Source organism: Ixodes scapularis, unplaced genomic scaffold (assembly GCF_016920785.2).
Source record: "Ixodes scapularis isolate PalLabHiFi unplaced genomic scaffold, ASM1692078v2 PGA_scaffold4__175_contigs__length_147842914, whole genome shotgun sequence".
In the NCBI taxonomy this organism is placed as follows: Eukaryota; Metazoa; Arthropoda; class Arachnida; order Ixodida; family Ixodidae; genus Ixodes; species Ixodes scapularis.
The window spans coordinates 23,012,120-23,033,829 of record NW_024609879.1 but is presented as its reverse complement, the minus strand read 5'-3'; the positions used below and the strand labels follow the sequence as shown (position 1 = coordinate 23,033,829).

At 46.6% G+C, this 21,710-nt stretch overlaps 1 protein-coding gene across 1 annotated transcript in view; it reads left to right on the top strand.

Annotated features, from left to right (window-relative positions):
• LOC115315237 (venom metalloproteinase antarease-like TtrivMP_A) overlaps positions 1-21,710 on the top strand; it is a 107,378-nt gene that overhangs the window by 24,683 nt on the left and 60,985 nt on the right. Inside the window, exons 5-9 of the mRNA XM_040217619.1 lie at positions 2,165-2,212; positions 8,893-9,029; positions 10,072-10,143; positions 10,225-10,373; positions 13,992-14,041. Of these exons, the coding sequence (XP_040073553.1) occupies positions 2,165-2,212; positions 8,893-9,029; positions 10,072-10,143; positions 10,225-10,373; positions 13,992-14,041 (456 nt within the window). The remainder of the gene's footprint in view (positions 1-2,164; positions 2,213-8,892; positions 9,030-10,071; positions 10,144-10,224; positions 10,374-13,991; positions 14,042-21,710) is intronic.

The window sequence follows — 21,710 nt, the reverse complement described above, 5'->3', positions numbered from 1 at the left end:
TTTTTTTCTGTTGTAGTAGAGCCAAACGCGTCACGGTCTTTAAAAAAGTAACATAACTTAAAACACAGAAAAGGGCGAAGACGAAGTCAACAAACACAAGGCGCCTTGTGTTTGTTCACATTGTCCTCGTTTTTGTTTGTGTTTTCGGAGCTATTTCTTTTTTTTTTTTTGAAGGCTATGAGCCATTGGCCCCCCTTTCATTTTGGTGTCAGAGTCACACAGGCTGTAAAATTCACTGGACTCACTATGCCTAAACAAAAAGAATTCGAGGTGCGTAGCGCCGAGCTATCGCCAGGTCGAGCTGTCGCGTGACCTTCGAGCCAGGCAATAAAATAGGAAAGAGGCCGTTTATATAAGCAATGTTCCGGACACCCAATGCTTCTCTGGTACTTTCGAACACACCACCGGCAGCACCATGGGGAAAAAACTTTTAATTTTGATATCCGCTAAACATTTTTGATCCATGTTACTAATACATAAGATTAGTAGCAGCGGCCCAAGAACATCTGATTGAGGCGGACCTGAAGGAACGAGTGACTTTTCATACTTCTTCATATTCAACTGCGGAAAACGTTTTCAAAAACAAGATAAAAATGTGCAGGTATGCGAGGTGAACAGTACAAATAATCGGATCATTTCAAGAGAAAAGAACTTTTTCGATATGCATTTTGCATACTTATCGTTGGCGTTACTGTACACCTGAGAAGTGTATAAAGTATAAACCACATGAAAGCTGTTTGGCAAGCGACGAGGCAAGCGACGGTGACCCCCTTCGCTGTCGCTCGGTCAGTCTTGTGAGAAGGCAAACCGCATGAAAGCAACGGGAGCAAGCGACCAAGGCGATGAGCGACGTTTTCTAGAAATCCAGAGAGCAAGCCCCGCGACGAGCGACAATGAAAAATCTCCGTGTCCCGTGGCTGAATCTCGTTGCTCGTCTCGTCGCTCGCTAAGTCGCTTACGTGTGGCTCAGCCTTAAGGGTAAACAAAGTCGAACCAAAAAACCGAACAGTCAAAATATTTAGATTAAAATGCAGAATAAATTCCAACCTGTCCTTTGTCTATACACTTCCACAATGCCCCCGACCCCGCCATATTAACTCACTAAGCCTGGGTTGACAAAAAAGGCACTAGACCAGGCGTTTTCCAAAGCTGTTGTGCAAAAACTTGCTTTTTGGAAAGCTGCAATTTTTGGCAACATAAATGCATTTGCGTTTCTCCAGCTTAAATCAATAATATAAAAAAATGTGTGACTGTGAAACCAAATAATGCATGCCTAATATTTTATATAATCTCTATCCGCATAAGTGTCATCGAAAATAAGATAAAACATGTGAATGATAAATACCTGAGTAATGACGCTCTGTCACATATTGAAACTAAAAAAAGTGTGCCTGCAAGCTCATTCATTACTGGCATTTTAACCCATGAGCTAGTGAAAACGAGACGGAAAGCACAAAGCTCCAAATACCAAATCTGACATTTAGTCATTTATAGGACCGGGCGTCATTTGAAAGTTCGACCAGAATAATCGCCACGCTTCATTTGCATATTTGTAGTCGAATAATTGTTTTCTTTATTGCCGTGAATATTGACGAAAGAAAATAAAAAAAAATACATTTTTGCTTAACCATTCCTGAATATGTGATAAACGGCGCAATGTACGATTTGGACTTTATATCAACCTTGACGTGCAGGTGGAAACAGTCAAAAGCAACTATACTCACAGATTATTAATTCCGCCGCAGATTCAAAAAGGTTGTTTGATATTCTCTGGCAATAGCGAGCTCCTTTGGTTGTTCACAATAGTCCCTGCTGCACTAAACGGACACTCGCGCGGCGTTAAAGTGGCTCGGTCACGTTAGCCTTCTCCACTTGATTAAAGTTACCAATCTCGGCCGTGCCATTCACCTTAGAACAATATTTCACGTAAAGTTTGCCTTGCTACTGGTGCACTCGGCCACGTCTGCAGAGTGAAAGCGTTCAGTTTATAGTTTTAATGTTTCTCATAATTTAATCGATCAACCAGTAAGAAAAAGAATATTCGCGATTACAACAATACTTCATTAATCGGTAGGTTAATCTATCACGTGCCCAGCCATATTAATTTATTGTAACCATCTAGGATTCATATTAAAAAAAACAATAATTTTTCCACATGTTGCAGAAACTAGGAAGATTCAACTGGAAGAGCGATCTAATGGACCTAATCTTCGTAAGTAAATTTTACGAAGTAATTAAATGACTGTCTAGGACTTAGAATGTTACACACTTAATGGAGTCTAAATGTGCTTGAGGTATGCTAAATTAGATAGTATCATTATCTAAAAAAGCTTAACAGTGCAAAGCAATTTTCAAGATTGATATATTCCTACGTATCTATATGCCGCTGTCTTGTTTTAGATATTAAACGAAGACTTGCTTCTTTTTAATTTCGTGAACAGAACTTACAATGCTACCAACCTCAAAATGAAGGTTGTATATAAATGTATTTTGCTTCAGAGTCAATAGCGTTATGCAGTTTCCGTCGGAAGGAGGGTCATTTAAAAAAATAATTTTGCACTAATATTGCCGCGCGCAGGGTCACGGACTTGTAGAAAGTTCTCGTTCACTCTTGCTGCGGACATAACTATCGTTCATCCCTGTTTTTATTGTTCTAGAAAGTGCTTGTTCATTCTCGCCCCGAGCGCGCTACGCTCGAACCTTCTCCGCCGAATCTTCGAGATACTGACTCACTCTAGATAAGAGGCCGCCCGCGACCTTGTCCAGTCAGTCTCGCCCCAGCGCTCGATTCTGCTGACACGCCGACTTCGACGCCCGCGACGCTCTGCCTTCTTCTGTTTCCTTCTTTATTTTTGGCACAAGTTCGCCACATTAAACGTTTATTTATTTCTGTTTATTTCTTGTTTATTGGTCACGACTCACCGCCCGTGACATTCTGGTGGAGGTGCTGGGTACCGCATGCCCGTGCAGCGTTCCCCTCCCAGGACCCGCAGTGCAAGCCCGACTCCAAGCTCGCTGAGAAGACCACTCAGCGCGGAACCTGAAACTCGGACCAGCCGCCGCACCAAGGGAGAGGATCCGGAGTACGGTTTGCTCCTGGATAAACCCAAGCCGAAGAAGACGACGATGGACAACCAGTCGCAGGCCCCCGCCGCTCCTGCCGTCGTCTACCTACCCGTCGCTCCTCGGACACCGGCTCCGTTCCACGGCGAACTCCACGAAGACGTTGAAGATTGGATCGACCAATTCGAACGCGTCGCCCGCCACAATAGCTGGACCAACGAGCAACGGCTGCAAAACGTGTATTTCTCGCTCGAGGGGACTGCCAGAAGCTGGTACGAAAATCACGAGTCTTCATTGACATCCTGGGACATTTTCAAGAGCCAGCTGAAGGCGACATTTGTCAACCAGCACCGCCAAGAGAGAGCCGAAGACTTACTGCGTACCAGGACTCAAGGCCCCAACGAGAGCATCACCGGCTTCGTGGAGGATGTTCTCCGCCTAAGCGCCCGCGCCGATCCTCAGGCTACCGAGGAGAAGAAGCTGCACCACCTGATGAGGGGTGTGAAAAGCGAGATTTTCGGCGGTCTCATCCGGAATCCCCCAACAACAGTCGACGAGTTCATCACGGAGGCGACAAATATGGAACGGGCCTTGCTAGCCCGCGCCAGACACTACCAACGACACCCTGGCGTAACTACTCTAGCGACATCTGGATCCGACCTGGGCACCACCCTCCCCGACATCCGTGACCTTATCCGTGAAGCCGTCCGGGAGGAGTTGAAGAAGTTGCTACCTGCTGCCACAAGCCTGGATACGCCCTCAGTCGCCGAGATTGTCCGGGAAGAACTTCAGCAGGCGCTGCAGCCAGAAGTTCTCGCCAGCGCCGCTCCTGAACCACCGAAGCTGAGCTACGCCGCAGCTACCCGACGACCACCGCCCCCTGCTCACCCGTATACGGCGCCACCTCGACGTGAACCTCTAGCGCCGCAGTATTCACGACGCCATGAAGATCGGGCGTACGTCCGCCCAGAACAAGCTGCTCCACGAAAGACCGACGTGTGGAGGACGGCCGATCGACGCCCGTTGTGCTACCACTGCGGGGAGGCCGACCATATCTACCGTCGTTGTCCCTACCGGCAAATGGGCCTGCGTGGGTTCCACCCGAACGACCCACGCCCGAGGTACGGCGAACGCCCTCACGACATCGAGGAGTACCTCCGACGTTCCCCCTCCCCAGTGTCGTCTCTCCGCCGTGAAGCCCGCTCCCCATCGCCACGACGTTCAGCCTCCCCAGCGCCACGATCCCGCCGAGAGAGCCTGTCTCCCCTGCGTCGTCGGGAAAACTGAGTGCGGCAACGCCTGGAGGTGACGTTGCCGAAAACGACGGAAGCAAACAGCCTCCAAGAACGCCGGAGCGCTCCCACTCTCTCGACGCCCCGCATTGCACCGACGCGCCTGCAACGGTGTCCAACAACCTAAACGTTGTTATCGATGGCCAAAACGCATCGGCACTCGTTGACACCGGGGCAGACTACTCAGTATTGAGTGGGAGGCTCTCTCGCCACCTTCGAAAAGTCACGACGCCGTGGGATGGACCGCAGATACGAACCGCCGGAGGACACCTCATCACGCCTGTCGGAAGGTGCACCGCTCGCGTCGAAATTCACGGCGAGACGTGTCCTGTGAAATTCGTCATTCTACAAGACTGTTCCAGAGACGTCATTCTCGGCATGGACTATTTGTGTGAATACGGCGCCGTCATCGACCTTGGAGAAAACAGATTGACTCTGCGGACACCTGTTCCGCCTTCAGAGAAACTCCAAACTGCGTCAGCCGCCGTCCGAGTCGCTGCCGACCACGTGAATCTGCCGCCGCGATCAAGTGTTGTCGTACCTGTCGTGACCGATGCAGCTACCCGTAGCGAAGTTCTTCTGGAAGGTAACCTCCAGTTGCTCCTGGGAAGAGGAATAGGCGTCGCACGAGGGGTAGCTGAACTTCAGGATGGCCGCACTGTGGTCCTTGTGACGAACTTCGGGAATGAAACGCAACACCTCACGAAAGGTGCAGCCGTTGGCCACGTCGAGGATCTCCGAAACTCCGCCGAAATCGCCGCCATTACTGATGAATCCTCGCCACCTCAGCAAGACGGTACGTCGCCAGCGCAACTCGACATCGACCCTAAGCTTCCGGACCCAAAACGACGGCAGCTGATGAACCTCCTCGCCGAATACCGTGACTGCTTTGCGACGTCGTCGAAGGTACGCCAAACAGCCGTTGCGAAGCACCGCATCATTACCGAGGACGACGCGCGCCCTGTGCATCGATCACCGTACAGAGTCTCCGTTAAAGAAAGGGAGGTGATCCAGGAGCAAGTTCAAGAGATGCTGAACGACGACATAATCCAGCCATCAAGCAGTCCGTGGGCCTCTCCAGTCGTACTGGTTAAGAAGAAGGACGGAACGCTTCGGTTCTGCGTGGACTACCGGCAGCTGAACGCGGTGACGAAGAAAGACGTCTACCCACTCCCCCGAATCGACGACACGTTAGACCGGCTGCGCCACTCTCGATACTTCTCATCGATGGACCTGAAGAGCGGCTACTGGCAGATCGAAGTCGACGAACGGGACCGAGAGAAGGCAGCTTTCGTCACGCCGGATGGGCTGTACGAGTTCAAGGTAATGCCCTTCGGACTATGTACGGCGCCAGCAACTTTCCAGCGTGTTATGGACACCGTACTGGCAGGACTGAAGTGGCAGAGCTGTCTGGTCTACCTCGATGACGTCGTGGTGTTTTCCAGCGACTTCGACGAGCACTTGCGACGACTCCGAGCTGTTCTTCAAGCCATACGGACCGCTGGACTCACCCTCAAGCCGTCAAAGTGTCGGTTCGCCTATGACGAACTGAAGTTTCTAGGTCACGTGGTTAGCAACGAAGGCGTGCGCCCAGACCCTGAGAAGACTCGCGCCGTCACGTCATTTCCAGTGCCGACAGACAAAAAGGCCGTGCGAAGATTCCTTGGACTTTGCGCCTACTATCGTCGCTTCGTTCGGGATTTCCCACGGATTTCCGCACCGCTCACAAACCTCACGAAGGACGCCGAGAGGTTCGAATGGGCCGAGGAACAGCAGCAGGCATTCGACGAGCTGAAGCGACGACTCCAGACGCCTCCGGTTCTTGGACATTTCGATCAGGATGCGGACACCGAGATTCACACTGACGCAAGTAACGCAGGACTTGGCGCGGTACTAGTTCAAGTACAAGAAGGCACCGAACGAGTCATCGCCTACGCAAGTCGGACACTGTCCAAGGCAGAGAGAAATTACTCCACGACTGAGAAAGAATGCCTTGCGGTCGTCTGGGCAATCACGAAGTTTCGTCCGTACTTGTACGGAAGCCCATTCCGCGTAGTCACGGACCACCACTCGCTCTGCTGGCTTGCGAACCTCAAGGACCCGTCAAGACGCCTCGCTCGATGGAGCCTCCGGCTACAAGGGTTCAACATGACTGTGGTTTACAAGTCAGGACACAAGCACAGCGACGCTGACTGCCTGTCCAGGGCCTCTGTCGAAACACCTTCCGGCAGCAGCGACGACGATGATGACGAGTGCTTTCTAGGGGCAGTGAACACCGATGACATGGCACGACGTCAAAGAGACGATCCGGAGCTGCGAGCCTTAATCGAGCACCTGGAAGGACGCGGCGGTACCGTACCCCGTGTTTTCTCACGAGCCGTGCCGACCTTCACCATTCGGCAAGGTGTACTCTACAAAGAGAACTTCGGGAACAACAACTCGCCGTGGCTGCTGGTAATACCGACCGACCTTCGAGGGGAGATCTTTCAAGCATGTCACGACGACCCGACGTCCGGACACCTTGGATACAGCCGGACACTGGCCCGTATTCGTGAAAAGTATTAATGGCCCAAGCTCCCCAAGACCGTCCACCTGTACACACGATCATGCCACGAGTGCCAGCGACGCAAGAAACCTCCGACGAGGCCGGCCGGACTCCTGCAGCCTATTTCTCCTCCAACTGCACCCTTCCAGCAGATCGGAATGGATCTACTTGGTCCTTTTCCGCCTTCGACGTCAGGGAACCGCTGGATCATCGTCGCCACCGATTATCTCACGCGGTACGCCGAAACGAAAGCTCTTCCTTCGGGGACTGCTGTGGAAGTTGCCAAGTTTTTCATTGAGTCCATCGTCCTCCGGCACGGCGCTCCAGAAGTTCTGATTACAGATCGCGGATCATCGTTCGTGGCACAACTGACCCAAGAAATCCTCCGACTCAGTCACACCAGCCATCGTCGTACAACTGCATACCACCCGCAGACCAACGGGCTGACGGAGCGACTCAACAAGACAATCGCCGATATGATCTCTATGTACGTCGACGTAGAGCACAAGACGTGGGACGAGGTGCTGCCCTACGTCACGTTCGCCTACAATACAGCGGTTCAAGAGACCACTGGATTCACCCCTTTCCAGCTGGTTCATGGTCGGAAGGTAACGACCATGCTGGACGCCAGGCTGCCCCATGAGCCATCTGACAACGAGAGCGACGACGCCCAGGCGGTTGCTCAACGCGCCGAAGAAGTTCGCCAGCTCGCCGGACTCCTGATTCAAGACCAGCAACGCGTCGACGCCGGCCGCTACAACCTTCGTCGCAGGGACGTCCACTTCCAGCCCGGAGATAGGGTGTGGGTATGGACGCCCATCCGTCGCCGCGGCCTCAGTGAGAAATTTATGAAACGATACTTTGGACCCTACAAAGTGCTTCGTCGCCTCGGTGATCTTAACTACGAAGTCCTCCCCGACGGAACGCGCCCATCTGCAAGACGTCAGCCGCGACCCGAGGTGGTGCACGTCGTCCGGCTGAAGCCGTATTACGAACGATAGAACTTTCCACTCTCGTCGACGGGTGAACTGTGAACTGCGGCTTGCGATTCTGCTGCCTTTTTGTTTTGGATTTGTTTTTGTTTGTTGTTTTTCGTTTTGTGCTGCATCGGGACGATGCACTTTTTAAAGGGGGGATAATGCCGCGCGCAGGGTCACGGACTTGTAGAAAGTTCTCGTTCACTCTTGCTGCGGACATAACTATCGTTCATCCCTGTTTTTGTTGTTCTAGAAAGTGCTTGTTCATTCTCGCCCCGAGCGCGCTACGCTCGAACCTTCTCCGCCGAATCTTCGAGATACTGACTCACTCTAGATAAGAGGCCGCCCGCGACCTTGTCCAGTCAGTCTCGCCCCAGCGCTCGATTCTGCTGACACGCCGACTTCGACGCCCGCGACGCTCTGCCTTCTTCTGTTTCCTTCTTTATTTTTGGCACAAGTTCGCCACATTAAACGTTTATTTATTTCTGTTTATTTCTTGTTTATTGGTCACGACTCACCACCCGTGACAATATAATATATAGACATGTCTTAAAAAAGAACAAAAAAAAAGAGTTCATAGATATATTGCATATCCTATATTGGGACACTTCACACGTAGATGTCTCAAAACTTTATGCTTCTCCGCATTCGCAAACGAGTACAGCGAAACCAGTGGATATATTTACCAAGTAACAGATAATAGAATCCATATCCTCGATAGAAATATTAAGATAAGTACCTAAAATTGCTACCAGCTTTTTGAGCACTTTGTTTATAAACCGATCTTTCTAAACACAGTGATGCAACCTACCCTATTTTACTTTTCCAGAAATTGTAGCAGCGACAAGCGTAGCATAAAAAAAAAAATTGTACGGTGTTTTTGATTTCCACAGATGAACATACTACTTCGAACGAACTTGCCTGGCCCAAATTAACTATCTGCAGTGCATGGTTTAGGAGTGGCAATCGTGTACACAATATTCAGTACCAGTCAATTCAAAGTACACTTTTACAGGCCCTCCGAGACAAGTACAAGCACAAGTTCCAGACCCATTTTTGGTTGAAATACTGGTGGTCGTCGACAAGTATTTTTTCGTAAACTTCGACACTGATGAACAACTTGTGACATATATCGCCACTGCTATGGCAACGGTATGCACTCTGCATTTTCATCTATTTTCCAATGTGCGTTCTCATTCAAGTTTTCTATCTGAGTGCCAAGATAATGATTCAGAGCAATGAATAGAGTCCTCCAATATCAGCTTGCCCGGTGTCGTTCAGTCCGTTGAGGAACAAAGGTCATGTGGGGTGTCCCTATTATGTTAGGATGTTAAAAACATGTTCGGATGAACTGACATCCGTTCTATTGTTGGAATGTTGAAGTCGGCTTCATAATTTACTATGCCGGAGGCACCCCAGAGAGGACTTTGATTCGGCAAACACTGGATTGGGTGAGCTCACATTGCCGCAGATTGTACACCGCTCACCACTGCTCACGCGACGAGGCATTAATGTTTTATTTTTTTCTCACTTTACTCAGGTAGTATATTGTGAAATTGTAATTTGTATAGATCAGTTTAATTGTTATAGCTCTGCGCATCACTATGGCAGTCTTGATTGGAATTTTTCAATGAAAGCAAAGAAGGGTAATGACTTGTCAGTACAAAAATGTGATATCCTCATAGCCCATATGACAGCGAAAACTTTTAAAACTTTATTCATTATAATTGGGTTAGAAAGACATAGACTACAAATTCGGTCTGGCACAATGTTTTTTTTTATTTATTACATTTGTACTGCCAGTACTGGAAGCGTTTATAGGCGCTTAAAACGCCAAAGTGTAGCTCTAAACAAACCGGCCACGTCTCTGACCTCCGCAGGAGTATGAACGATGGATCGCTTTGGAAGAAAAGCAAGGTACTCTGAAGACTCAGTTATTAACTAGCAGAAATAAATGTGAACACTTTGACTTACTAACCGACCGAAGGTAGCGAAAGTTAAACCGAAAAGGGCAAACACGTTTATCGATTCCTCGGTGCCTTACCACGAGAAAAATACTGTGTATACTAAGTATGCGGGTCCAGTGGTCGCTCGTGAGTGCTCTTTCAGGATTAACAAAAATATTTATGCTAAAAAATATTTTTGTTAAGTATTTAAATAAAATTATAGAATTAAACCTGTCCTTTTGTTTAAGGTGAACATCAGATATTCAAACGCAAGCAACCCAAAAGTACAACTGCTCATCGTAAACATAACTAAGGACCTGGTGGGTTTCATTTGATGGCCATATTTCTTACATTTCAAAGTGGTGTGAGTGACATGTAATTGCCCCTTCTATTATTTCTAGGAGTCAGATTTCCTGCGACATATTTTAGTTTCAGACCCAAGCATCCCCAATAATCCATTCAAGTTCTATACCTCACCTCACAAAACATTAACCCAGTTTGCTAAGAAATACTGGAACGCCACGTGCGACGCAGTTATGCTCGTCACAGGGTAAGAACACTAGTAAAATAAATGAATATGTTAAAGAAACCTACACGAACATATAACATGAATTAGGGTGGCGATGTGGAATAGTTGCTTTATGCTTAGTAGATTCGACGCTGTCCACAAGAAACGCAGTAGGAGGGGGTACACGGAATAAGCGCTTACTTTCAGCTCAAAATTTTATTAAAAATAAACACCGAAGTCAACAACAGCATTCCACACCATCGTGACCAATTAAGCACACATCTAGATGAGAGATCTTTTTGTTATGTAGGACCGATGATTGTCTTACACATTGCCCAGTCCCATCACATCGTGAATGTGATGGAGAAATAAACATTTATTATTTATTATTATTTCATCGTCTAGACTTCTAAAATTTCTCTAGTCATTTTATCCCCCCCCCCCCCCCATCCCAGCGATCCTGACGTGATTGAAGTTGGGCTGGCATCCACAAACTGTAGAACGAAGCGGCAAATGAAGCTGTTTGATGGTGCAGATTGTGGATGCCAGTCCAACTTTCATCACGTCACGATTGCTGGAAGGGGGAGATATCAGATGACTAGGAAACTTTTAGGGGCTTACATGACCAAAAAAGAAGGAACTGGGCGATGTGTAAGCCGATCATCGGTCCTTCTACACAGTAAAGAGATCCGTTATATGGACACATGCTGAGTTGGCCATGATGGTGTGGAATGCTGTTTTTTACTTCGGCGTTTATTTGCAATAAAAACTCTAGTTGAGAGTAACTGCTTGCCCCTGTGTTATCCGTTCTACTTTGTCTTCGTTTGTTGTGCGCCGTGCGGAATGTATTAAACATAATATGATATATGAACTATATTCTACGTGATTTAAATTACTTGCATAATTATATTGTACAAAATATATACTAAATAAATATTATTCTTATAGAACATGAGTTGGCTGCAGCGAAATGTAGTCTCACATGGTTTCTATTAAAAAAAATTAGATAAATATACTATTATGAATGCAAGAAAGAGATTATGTGGATAATTTGAATGTAGGTGAAAAGTAGCTCGGAGCAAAATAAATAATGCGTAAAAGTTTAATACATGCGAGTTGGCTTATTTCTTGGTCTGAGTAGTTCCGGCCGCTAGCTTTGCTATTAATGATCACATCGCAACTAGTAATATTTATAATGTCATAAAAGCATAAAACAAGTTCAAGCATTTTAAAAAGATTCGAACATGTTTAGACCTTTATTTAGTTTAACACAAAATGTTAATTTAGAGATACGCAAGCAAGAAACTAATGGCAACGAATATATTAAATATTTGACTAGTTAATATAAATTGCATTTTGAATACTCGGAAAACGTAACAGGTCGATGGATTGTAACGTTTTATTAGCTTAGATTGAACTACTGGCATTTTTTTACATGTTCATACTAAAGCTGTACTCGGAAGAACAAACTTACAAGCAATTCTTTGAGCCCCCATAGATATAATGGTCAAATAAAAGTACACTAGTGACCAGGATATTTTTTTTTTTTGACGGCGCGTGACATATAACTTATAGCATTGATGGAGCACACAGCCAGTCAGAACCCATGATAAGTGGTTTGCTTATTAATCATTTATTGCGCTTGCTTCTGGCTAACTATACACGCTTGATACATTCTAATCTGTGTGCTATTAGCTGGTTGGCAAACTTTGTAACAATTCTTATAATTTGAAAAGGGAAATAAAATAAAGAAGCAGCACTTCCTCGTAAACCTATGAAATTGCGTTTTTAAACGTTAAGATATATTTGAGAGTAAAAAAACATCCATTTGCCCTTTCAATTTGTATGGTGCCCAGCTGCCCCCCTATATTTATTAGGGTGATTTGTAAAACAAATTTTCGACGGACTTAACGATAGAATCAGCCGTGCGCGAAGTTCGATTGCTATAAATATGAGTATGAAAAGCCTGTATTGAATCAGTACTGTACCTGTAAGATTTTGAATGAAGGTGTTGTCCGGTCAGAAAATTGATGACAAACTTTACTTTACAAGTCCTTATCGTTACAAATCTCTTATCAATAAAAATGCTAAGGCTGGTAAGATCGCACCACCAACACCAAGGCCAAATTCAATATTGCAACTCATAATGTGTGGGGTCACGTAAAGTGCGCACAGGAGACCTGAATATAAACTATTTAAAAAAAAAAAATCACCAATAAGAGTTGTATACTGCCAAAAAAAAAAAGGGGGGGGGGCGGGAGTGGGACCTTTTGTCAACTAAGACCAAGGTTGGAACTGACCTCCTCACGAGGTATCATGGTAATATGATGTTTCTTTGATTTTCGCTTGTTTTTGTTATACCTGCTGTCGCGGAATCTAAATTGTACTGACTAAAAGCGACGCTAGGAAAAAATAAATGGCGAAGTATCTTCGTCATTCCGCATAAAAACTAACCATTAGCCTAACACGCCGAGCAATTTCAATAGTTACCCACGGGAGTGAGTGCAGCGACACCCGGGTCGCGTGAAATCGAAAGAACCTGTTTCAACCTTCTGTCTAACGGCTTGTCTCGGCAGGAGTGGCACCTGGAAGAATTTTTACTAATGCTCCAGATTTATGCTAATGCACATTACCATACTGGATCTCGTCGTGTAAATAAACCTCCTTAGAGCCACACGTGCTCGAATTTACAACGATTTCCTATTAGTAGGGTCTTCAATTGTCTCCAAAATTCGGGGTGTTTTTTCGGCTTGGGGAGGAGAGGATATTTTTTATATGTTTGGTGTTTTTTGGTGTCAATATTTGGTGTCGCACAAACATCGCCGCTTATCAGAGCCTAAGTTAAAAAACAAGTTTAATGAATGCGATTCATGAACCCTTAGAAAATATGGATGTAACACGAACGCTTCCAAAACGTCCTGGCAGCGATAAGAAAAAGAAAATCGACAAACGTCGCGCTTCACCAGGAAACAGGCAGCCCAGGGGAGAGTTTAGTGGCGCCCTCTAACGGGTTTAGACAAAGCAGAAACTGTAGACCAATGTTTCCTTCCCATGAACTTGGGGTCATTCTTATTCAGTGACATCGCACTTGTTTTTCATTGATTCTTTTTGTGGAAACTGTCTTGGTGGCTCATTTGTTTTTTTGTTTTGGTTTTATCTGCGTTCACCGTAAACAAGAAACTCAACTTTTTACTCTCCTTATTTATAAACCTTGAATCCATTCAATTGCTTATTTACCAATAAGATCTTACCTACCTAGTTAGTCCGCTCCTTTTCTGTTCTACTCAGCTCACATTTTGACTAATTTTTGAATAATCCGGGTGACAATTTGTTTCTGTATCAGGAAATACTTTTTTTATGATGAAAATAAATAACGTAAAAATACGAATTGTTTTTTGTTATGAATGTAAGAGAGAATGGCGTTCCTGTACACCAAGAATAAAAAAAATGTTGCTAACAAAGCTTAATAAACCATAATAAAAATATTGGTCGAAATTGCGCCATACAGCCACTGTGGAAATACATCGCACTGAGTAGATTATACAGTAATATTTGATTTAACTGTATTCTTGAATAATGACTATTGCCTTTGCACAACAGGGATGTTTATATAAAATAGTTCAAAAAACTCACCCCTTAATTCAATTCAATTTCCAACAGGTTGGAGCTCGCAAACAGAAATGGTGCAGATGTTTCTACCGATGTTAAAGGTTAGTAAAATCAACATTGACTCTTTGCGTACAACGCTATAAAACAATGAAGTGAACATATTGATGAATAGACCGGCCTCTAAAGAAAAACATGTTTGTGTGGCAATTTTCCTTATGTGGTGGAGATGTGCCTGAATATTCAACTTCTTGAAAAACAACGCGTGGCACAAACCACGCAATAATGACGCTTCGAGTAAAACTTACACGTTAAAACCAAAGGCTCTGATTGCCCATCTGACCCCGCTAGGAATATTAACTTGTTTTGCAACATGAGTTATTTTTTAGTGGAAGCCTCTAATGCCATATAAATAGACGCTCATGTATATTATGCTAAATCTATAAAAGATACAATTGACGCCGCGACTTACAGACACTTTCGTTTCCCCGGTAAATTTAGTGGGAAAACCGAGGACAAGTGACATTATTTTACATGAGCTACAAACTTCACGTCACGTGACAACGCCGACACTTCCGATCTCCTCTTCATTCCTCCTCTTTTACAGTGCCCTCTTACGGAGTAAGCAACATGAATATTTCCCATCCCATCAACCCAATCAAGCGATATTGCATCTTCATTTAATTTGACGGAATTTCCAAGTCAGTTTGTAGAAATTCCCTTGCCACTATCCGTCTCAGAGAATGACACAACTCACTGGTTTAACAACACGCAGACATTTATTGACCGCTATCTCCAGCGCCTCGATCCCAAGAGATACGCTGCGACGGCCCTTCGTCAGCAGCGGACCGCCACTCGCGGGGCCAAATGCACTTGGACCGTAGTAAAGTCGTCACTTGGGCTATTTGGCAGCCTTAACATAATGAGCTATTTAGCGCACAAAGTACAGAGAAAAAGAAGATGGCAGAAAATAGCGTTACTCACAACACCATGTTTACTGACAGGAAAAGAAAGAAAAAGAAGACGAGAGATTGATCCACTGCGGACACCTGCACAACCAACCAGCACCGTGAATGATAGTGGTTCGTTCATCCAGGCTCGTGTGGGCCCTTCATTGTCTGTTGAAGGAATTCTTTTTCCTCGTGGACAGCGTCACGGATTCAACACTTATACAGTTCCTGTCGTCACAGAAAACGTGGAAGGCCACCAGCACCTCGCGGGTCAATTTGTCCATGTTCCTCCCCGCAATGCTTGTCTCGCCGAATGATGGTGTGCGTGTGCACTCCATAGAATGAATTGGAAGATGTCCCCCCCCCCCCCCCCCATTGTAGCCTTCAAGGAGTAATCATGATCACGGAGTCAATCAATGAGGCATCTTCTCGTTTGTTCTATGTAGCTCTTTCCACTCAAAAGTGGTATGAATTCTGAACTGCAATCAGTATTGATGTGGAGAAACTATTTTATTCCTTGCCACATGACCGGATACTGACGTCGGTGATAATTTGTAAGAATCCAATGGAGAGCTCGCATTCCGAAGTTCCAGCGGGGTACCTATCCAAAGCTTTATGGAGCTGTTACATTCCTACGTGATGTCTATGATAGTTAGGTGGCGGAATTGCTGCTATCTGCACAAGTCATGAGTATGTATCGGTTCCTGCATCGCACCAGTCCATAGTGACATCCACATGAGAAGCAGTGAACTGTGCCCTAGAAAGTGCGTTTGAAAGCAAAAAAGTGAACATGGACGTCCGCTATGTTGATGACTTTCCGGTATTTCTTGAAGATGGCGAACGTAGGGACATACAAGTGGCAGGTATTATGGCGACATTTGCTCAGAACGAAGGGGGCATTTGGTCCACCTTTGAGGTACCCAAAAAAAGGAAATTTCAGTTCTTGGACCTTTCCCTCTAACTGGGTGTCACCCGAGCTTGTTGGTGGTACTGCCAACGATCCAAGGAAGATATCCTAGACTATGGTCTGGCCCACTCACAATACATCAGGACAGGCATAGTTCTAACGGCTCTGTATTACAAATGTCCTGCATTCATTATATGGCAGCCAGATTCAGTTGGCAAGCCGAGAGGCAAACAAAAGCTGTCTATTCGTCAGCCCTATTGGCTGATGTGGCAAATGCTCTGGTGAAAAAAACGAAATGCTTCCAGACGAATCAGACCAGTGTAAATAAAGCAAGGTCAGGATTCAGTGGTAATACCGTACCTGCATAGGATGTCCCACAATGTAACAAAAAACGTTGCAAGCAGCTATAAAGTCAGAGTAGGTTTTTCACCACTGCAAGAAAGAGTGAAAGTTGCCCTGAAATGAATGCGCACGCTGTGGGTACCTTACAGCACAGGGTGCCAAGAAGCATGCAAAGTAATTTGTTCCCTGTGATTCGGGCGTCGTATATAAGATACCGCTTTGTTGTGGCAAGAGCTATATAAGACAAATGGGCAGATGCCTCAAAGGTCGACTCTGTGAACATGATTACTCTTTGAGGGCTATAGTTGGTGGACATTTTCCAATCCATTCTAGGGAGTGCACATGCAGACAGTTATACGGCGAGAAAAGCATCTTGGGCAGGAAAGACGAAAAATTGACCCGCGAGTTACTGGAGGCCTTCCACATCTTTTTGGGAATATGAACTGCATTAGTGTAGAATCCGTGACGCTGTCAAACAAGGAACGATAATTTCTTTAGCAGACAATAAAAGGCCCACACGAGCCTAGATGAACGAGCCACTATCATTCACCGGGATAGTGATAGATGCACGTTTCCGCAGTAGGTCATTCTCTCTTTTTCTTTCTCTTTATTTTTCTGTCAGTAAACATAACTTTGAGTGGCCCTATTATCTTTTCTGTTCTCTCTACCTTGTGCGCTAAATACCTAAATATGCACTTGGACACCTCGCGGTAGAAACAACTTTGAACGATTTGGCATGCGGGCCAACTTGTCCAACACTTTGGATCCCCAGGTTGCCCACACATCTCCCCCCTTTTAAACACAACAGGAAATGTCTTAGGAAATCTTAGGGTGGCCTTCCTTCTGGGCCAAAGAGGGTCTCCGCAGATGGGCCGAAATCCTGTCAGAGTACCTCCAGACGGTACCGGCGCGGCTGTGGTGGTTCTGATGATGGGAGCTGCGTCTCCGCCGCGACGTCTCTGACCCGATGCTCTAGAAATTAAAAGTAAACTGAGGCCATGCCGCGGCAAGAATAAGTGGTTGCGCCCGAGGACGACGCCTGCCCAACAGGAATACAGGAGCAGGGCTACTTTCTCTTCAACCGTCCTAAAAATACCGAAATGGGCATGAAAATAGTGCACTTAGGATTGATGCTCTTTCGTAGTCTTCACCGCAGTCGCAGGTTGTGTCTCGGCAGAGACGGTGTGGAATTTTCCGAGAGGTGGTCAAGGTTGTTGCCATGTGGAACCTGCGATACCTCTACCTCGTCGCGTTTATAAAAAGGTTTTATGTTGGTGACATAATGGACTGACACACGTTACCATATTCGCCATGCATCAGCTCATAAGACAGGTTGGAGAGCTTCTTGCTAACATGGTGCAGGACCTCGCATCTCCTTGCTAAAGAGGCCGTGAAGCCTCTAGCCGCATCACTCAACGGGTGAGTTCACTCAGCACCGGATCTACGTCGAGCTGCAGGTTCCTCCCCTCGCGGTACTGGTTGCGTGCCGCAGTCTCGAGATGTCGAGGCTCTCTCCAGCTTCCCGCATTTTCTCCGTGAAGCGCTTCCGGAGATTTTCTGCGAAGTGCGTAGTGGTGTGCTGCATGCTTGCTGCCTCTGTGCAAAGAAGGCCACTTCCCGGGGCAGATGCGAGTTCTTTCCAAAGTTGAAGTTGAGCCGAGGTAAAACCCGTAGTTGGTTGATTGTTGTCGGGTAGGGAATATCATTTTCGCCAGTTTTGCTTCCCAGTCTTTGTGCCGATTTGTATACGCTACAGGCATCAGCTTGAAGTTACGGTTGACTGTTTCTATGATATTTGTTTGTGGATGGTAAGGCAAAGTTAGTCGAAGCGGTATCTCTAGTGCCTTGCTTGCATCCATGAAAATCTTGCTAACAAAATAAGTGTCATTTTCTGCAATGAGCGATGCCGGAAAGCTAAAGCGCGAACGTCTCAGCTAGACAGTTCCAGATTTTCCTAGAGTCCAGCTTTCCCAAAGGAGACATTTCGACCCACCTCGTGAAGTGCATGGTGACAACTAGCAAATATTGTTCGTCGCGTGGACTACGGGGAAAGGGACCGAAAACGGTCACAGGCAACGCGCTTTGCTTTCGACCGACTTCATTAAACCTATTGTTTGGCCATCTCCTGCTTTCGCCTTCTGCCATACCGTGCAGTACGTGCGTACCTAATTACATCCTGCCTCAAGCTTTTCTACGTTGCAATATGGGACAACTTTTCTTAAGTTTTGCTTCAACTGCTGCGGCCTACCTTGGCGGAATCATGCATGTCTTATGAATGAGTGACACGGTTTGCGAAGTATCACAGTTCGGTTTAGCGGGCCGCAGGACCCATCACCCGCCTGGTGGATGTACCGCAGCACGCCTTTGTCGCTGCTCAGGAAATATCAGTCCAAGTCTCAGGGACTCCCGGTGCCGGATGAGCTTTCTTCTGCTAGGCAATGTACCACCTACGGGCGTAGTCCATCAGACAGCTGGCCCACCCAGAGCTCCCCCCTTCTCATGAGGGTTCCCAAGCGGGAATCTTGTGTGATTAGCGCCGCATTGCCCAGTACCATCAAGTCAGGATCCACATGCATTTCCTGCTCGAAAAGTGTAGCCCGGGACAACAAATCTGCAACGTGATTAGCCCCTCAGGGAGAGCGCCTTTAGAGCGCACGACACTAGAGCGCCGACGTTAGAGCGCGCAACACGAGGGCGCTGCGACAGTAGCGCGCTTGACACTAGAGCACACGATACGAGAGCGCATGACCAGTTGAGCGCGTGACACGAGAGCGCAGAACCAGTTGAGCGCGCGACACGAGAGCGCACCCCATTTGAGCAAACACCGCAAAATGTGTGATGTACCCGCGGCTCCACAGAGAGAACAAAATTGTACGACTCATCAGATTGAAGCATTGGTGATTTTTGATTAATTGAATATGCCTTTAATAAAAAAATAATAATAAAAAGGGTACGACTCTTTCTAAACATTTGTTTACTAACATCGGAGAGAAAATAGGGCAGGGGAGTGGGCTGTGGCATATAAGTACCGCCAGAGTCGTGTATAGGGAGAGTTTGGTCAATGGGAAGCGCGGGCAGAGCTAGGTCGTGCACCAGACTCGGAAAGAGGGCTTGGCATGCTCTCTTGACCAACCAGAAGCTGAAAAGAATCCCCTAGCGGTGGTAGCGAGAAACAGTTCTGATCAATGGTATAATAAGCGCGTAAGGCTGAAGTGGTTGTGGTTCATAATAGGGTGCACGTGATGTTTCTATCATGATCATGCAGAAAGATGTAAGAAACAAATTCGCCGCTCAACTCTGTTTTGCTCGGACAGAGTGTGACTGCTCAGACGGCAGATACCCGGCCCTCGGCGCTTGGCGTACAGATTATGTCGATCGTTCCGCTACTCACCCTGTTCCACCACCATTTTAAGTCACCGCGATTGAAACATCACGTGTACCATAATTTCAGTTACCGGGAGTTAGTCCGATGCACTTATCAGGTTTGTTTCTCGCGACCACCGCCAGGGTATTATTTCCGGCTTTTGGTTGGTCACATTCGAATTTGGGAAGACGCCCTGGAACACGCCCAGCCCGCTTCCGGCCAATGGCGCTTCCTCATTTGTCTCCTATACTTCCCAACGAATGGCCAAACTCTCTACATATACGGCTCTGAGTACCGGGAAAGGTTGCAGTTGAGCGGAGCAGCGAGTTTAAGATTTCTTCACAGTGCTGCGGTGCGTCTCTCGGATATACTATATATAGTTCACTTTTTGCTATATTTGGTCTATTATTGACAGGCATTTTGGCTCCGATCTATTTGGTGGCTATTTAGACATCCCTCATATAAATTCAAACGGTATTCTGACGTCCATGGCCGTAATAAAGAAAGATCACCGCCAAAAAGTACCAGTAAAAAACTCATCAAAGGAAAGCTCAGCGCAATTTTATCGCATGCAGATCTTTCCAGCCTTTTAACGGATACAAGAAAACCTCCCCTGAAATTCTGTAATATACAAAATCAAAGAACTAATGAAGCCTTCCTTAGTTGTTTGATTTAGAAAACGTTAGAGAAAAAATAAAAATAGCTAGAGAAAAACATTGCAGCTGACCTAGGCTAGGTCAGCCGGAACGTTTTTTTTTCTGCAGAAATGCATTCTACAGATATTCTTTTTTTTTCTGTTAGGTTTTTGTAACACTTTTTGGTTTATCACACCTAAATATTTCGTTGACTCATTTTGCAATGTCATGGCATAAATCCCTGCCAATTTTACATAAAACACGCGATGCCCGAACAAGTGGTCGGTCCGGTCGGGCCACTCGCGCTGGACTGGTTGTGCGCTCTCATGACGGGCGCTCTAAGGACACGCGAGCAATGTCGCTGCGCTCTCGAGTCGCGCGCTCTAACGTCGCGGCGCTCTATTGTTGCGCGCTCTAACGTCGCGGGGCTGTAGTGTCGCGCGCGCTAACGTCGTGGCGCTCTACTGTCGGCGCTCTAATGTCGGCGCTCAAGTGTCGTGCGCTCTAGGGTTGTACAGCCGTACCTCCCCACTTGTAGTCAATAGCGTGATTGTAGTGCGGCAGCGAAAGCGCCTATTGAGCGAGCAGTCCTGCGGGTTTATTTTTAAGCGCTTTGAGCCACAAGAGAACCATGTGGTCACTATGAATGCAAAACAAAAAGCCGTCAGGGTACATGTCAAACTTCTTAAGTGCGGAAATAATCGCCAGACCCTCTTTTTCGGTTGCTTAGTAGCTTCGTTCCGCTCTGCTGAGTGTATGACTGCCAGAGGCTACGGGACGAAGGACGCTCTCATGTTCTTGTAAAAGAATCACTCCTACTCTGCAATCGATTGCGTCGGTCTGCAGGATGAGCGAACGATACAAGTGGGGAAGATCTAGACACGTAATTTTCAGTGAAAGCCCATGAAATACACTCAAATGTTTTTTTTTTTGTTCCCCCTCACCATTTTCTTTTTTTACGAAGCAATTGGTTCAAAGGTTCTGCCATTTTGGCACATTACGGAATGAAATCTTTATAGAAGGGAATTATCACGAGATACCTCTGTAAGCGTTTGACACTGTGAGGGAGTGGGTGCTTCGTTCTTGAGCGCAGCTTGTCCACATTCGGGCGGAGCGTGCCGCTATACATCTACAACAAAGCTGATTACAAGCAAGGACAGCTGAAGTTTATCTGGATGAGTCGTAAGGCCAACCTGGTGCATTCGTTCAAGTATGACACGAAGGTGCACGAGATTCTCCTCGAATGTTCCTGAAAATACAACTACGTCATCCATGTACGCCATCGCAAACTCGTACTTCCCGTCACGGAGGGCAACGTTCATTAGTCACTGAAAGCTTGCGGGAGAGTTGAACAAGCCAAGGTGAAGGCGGGCGAATTAAGACAACTCCCTGTGGCAAATGAATGCAGACTTCTGTACATCAGCCGGATGAACTTCCATTTGGAGAAATCCCCGGCTCCGGTCGAAAGTAGCGAAAACAGTTGTGTTTTAGAGCGTAAATTACCGAGGAAATAGTGGGAAACGGGTAATTGTCTCTGACTGACACTTCGTTCACGTACCTGTAATCAACGCAAAG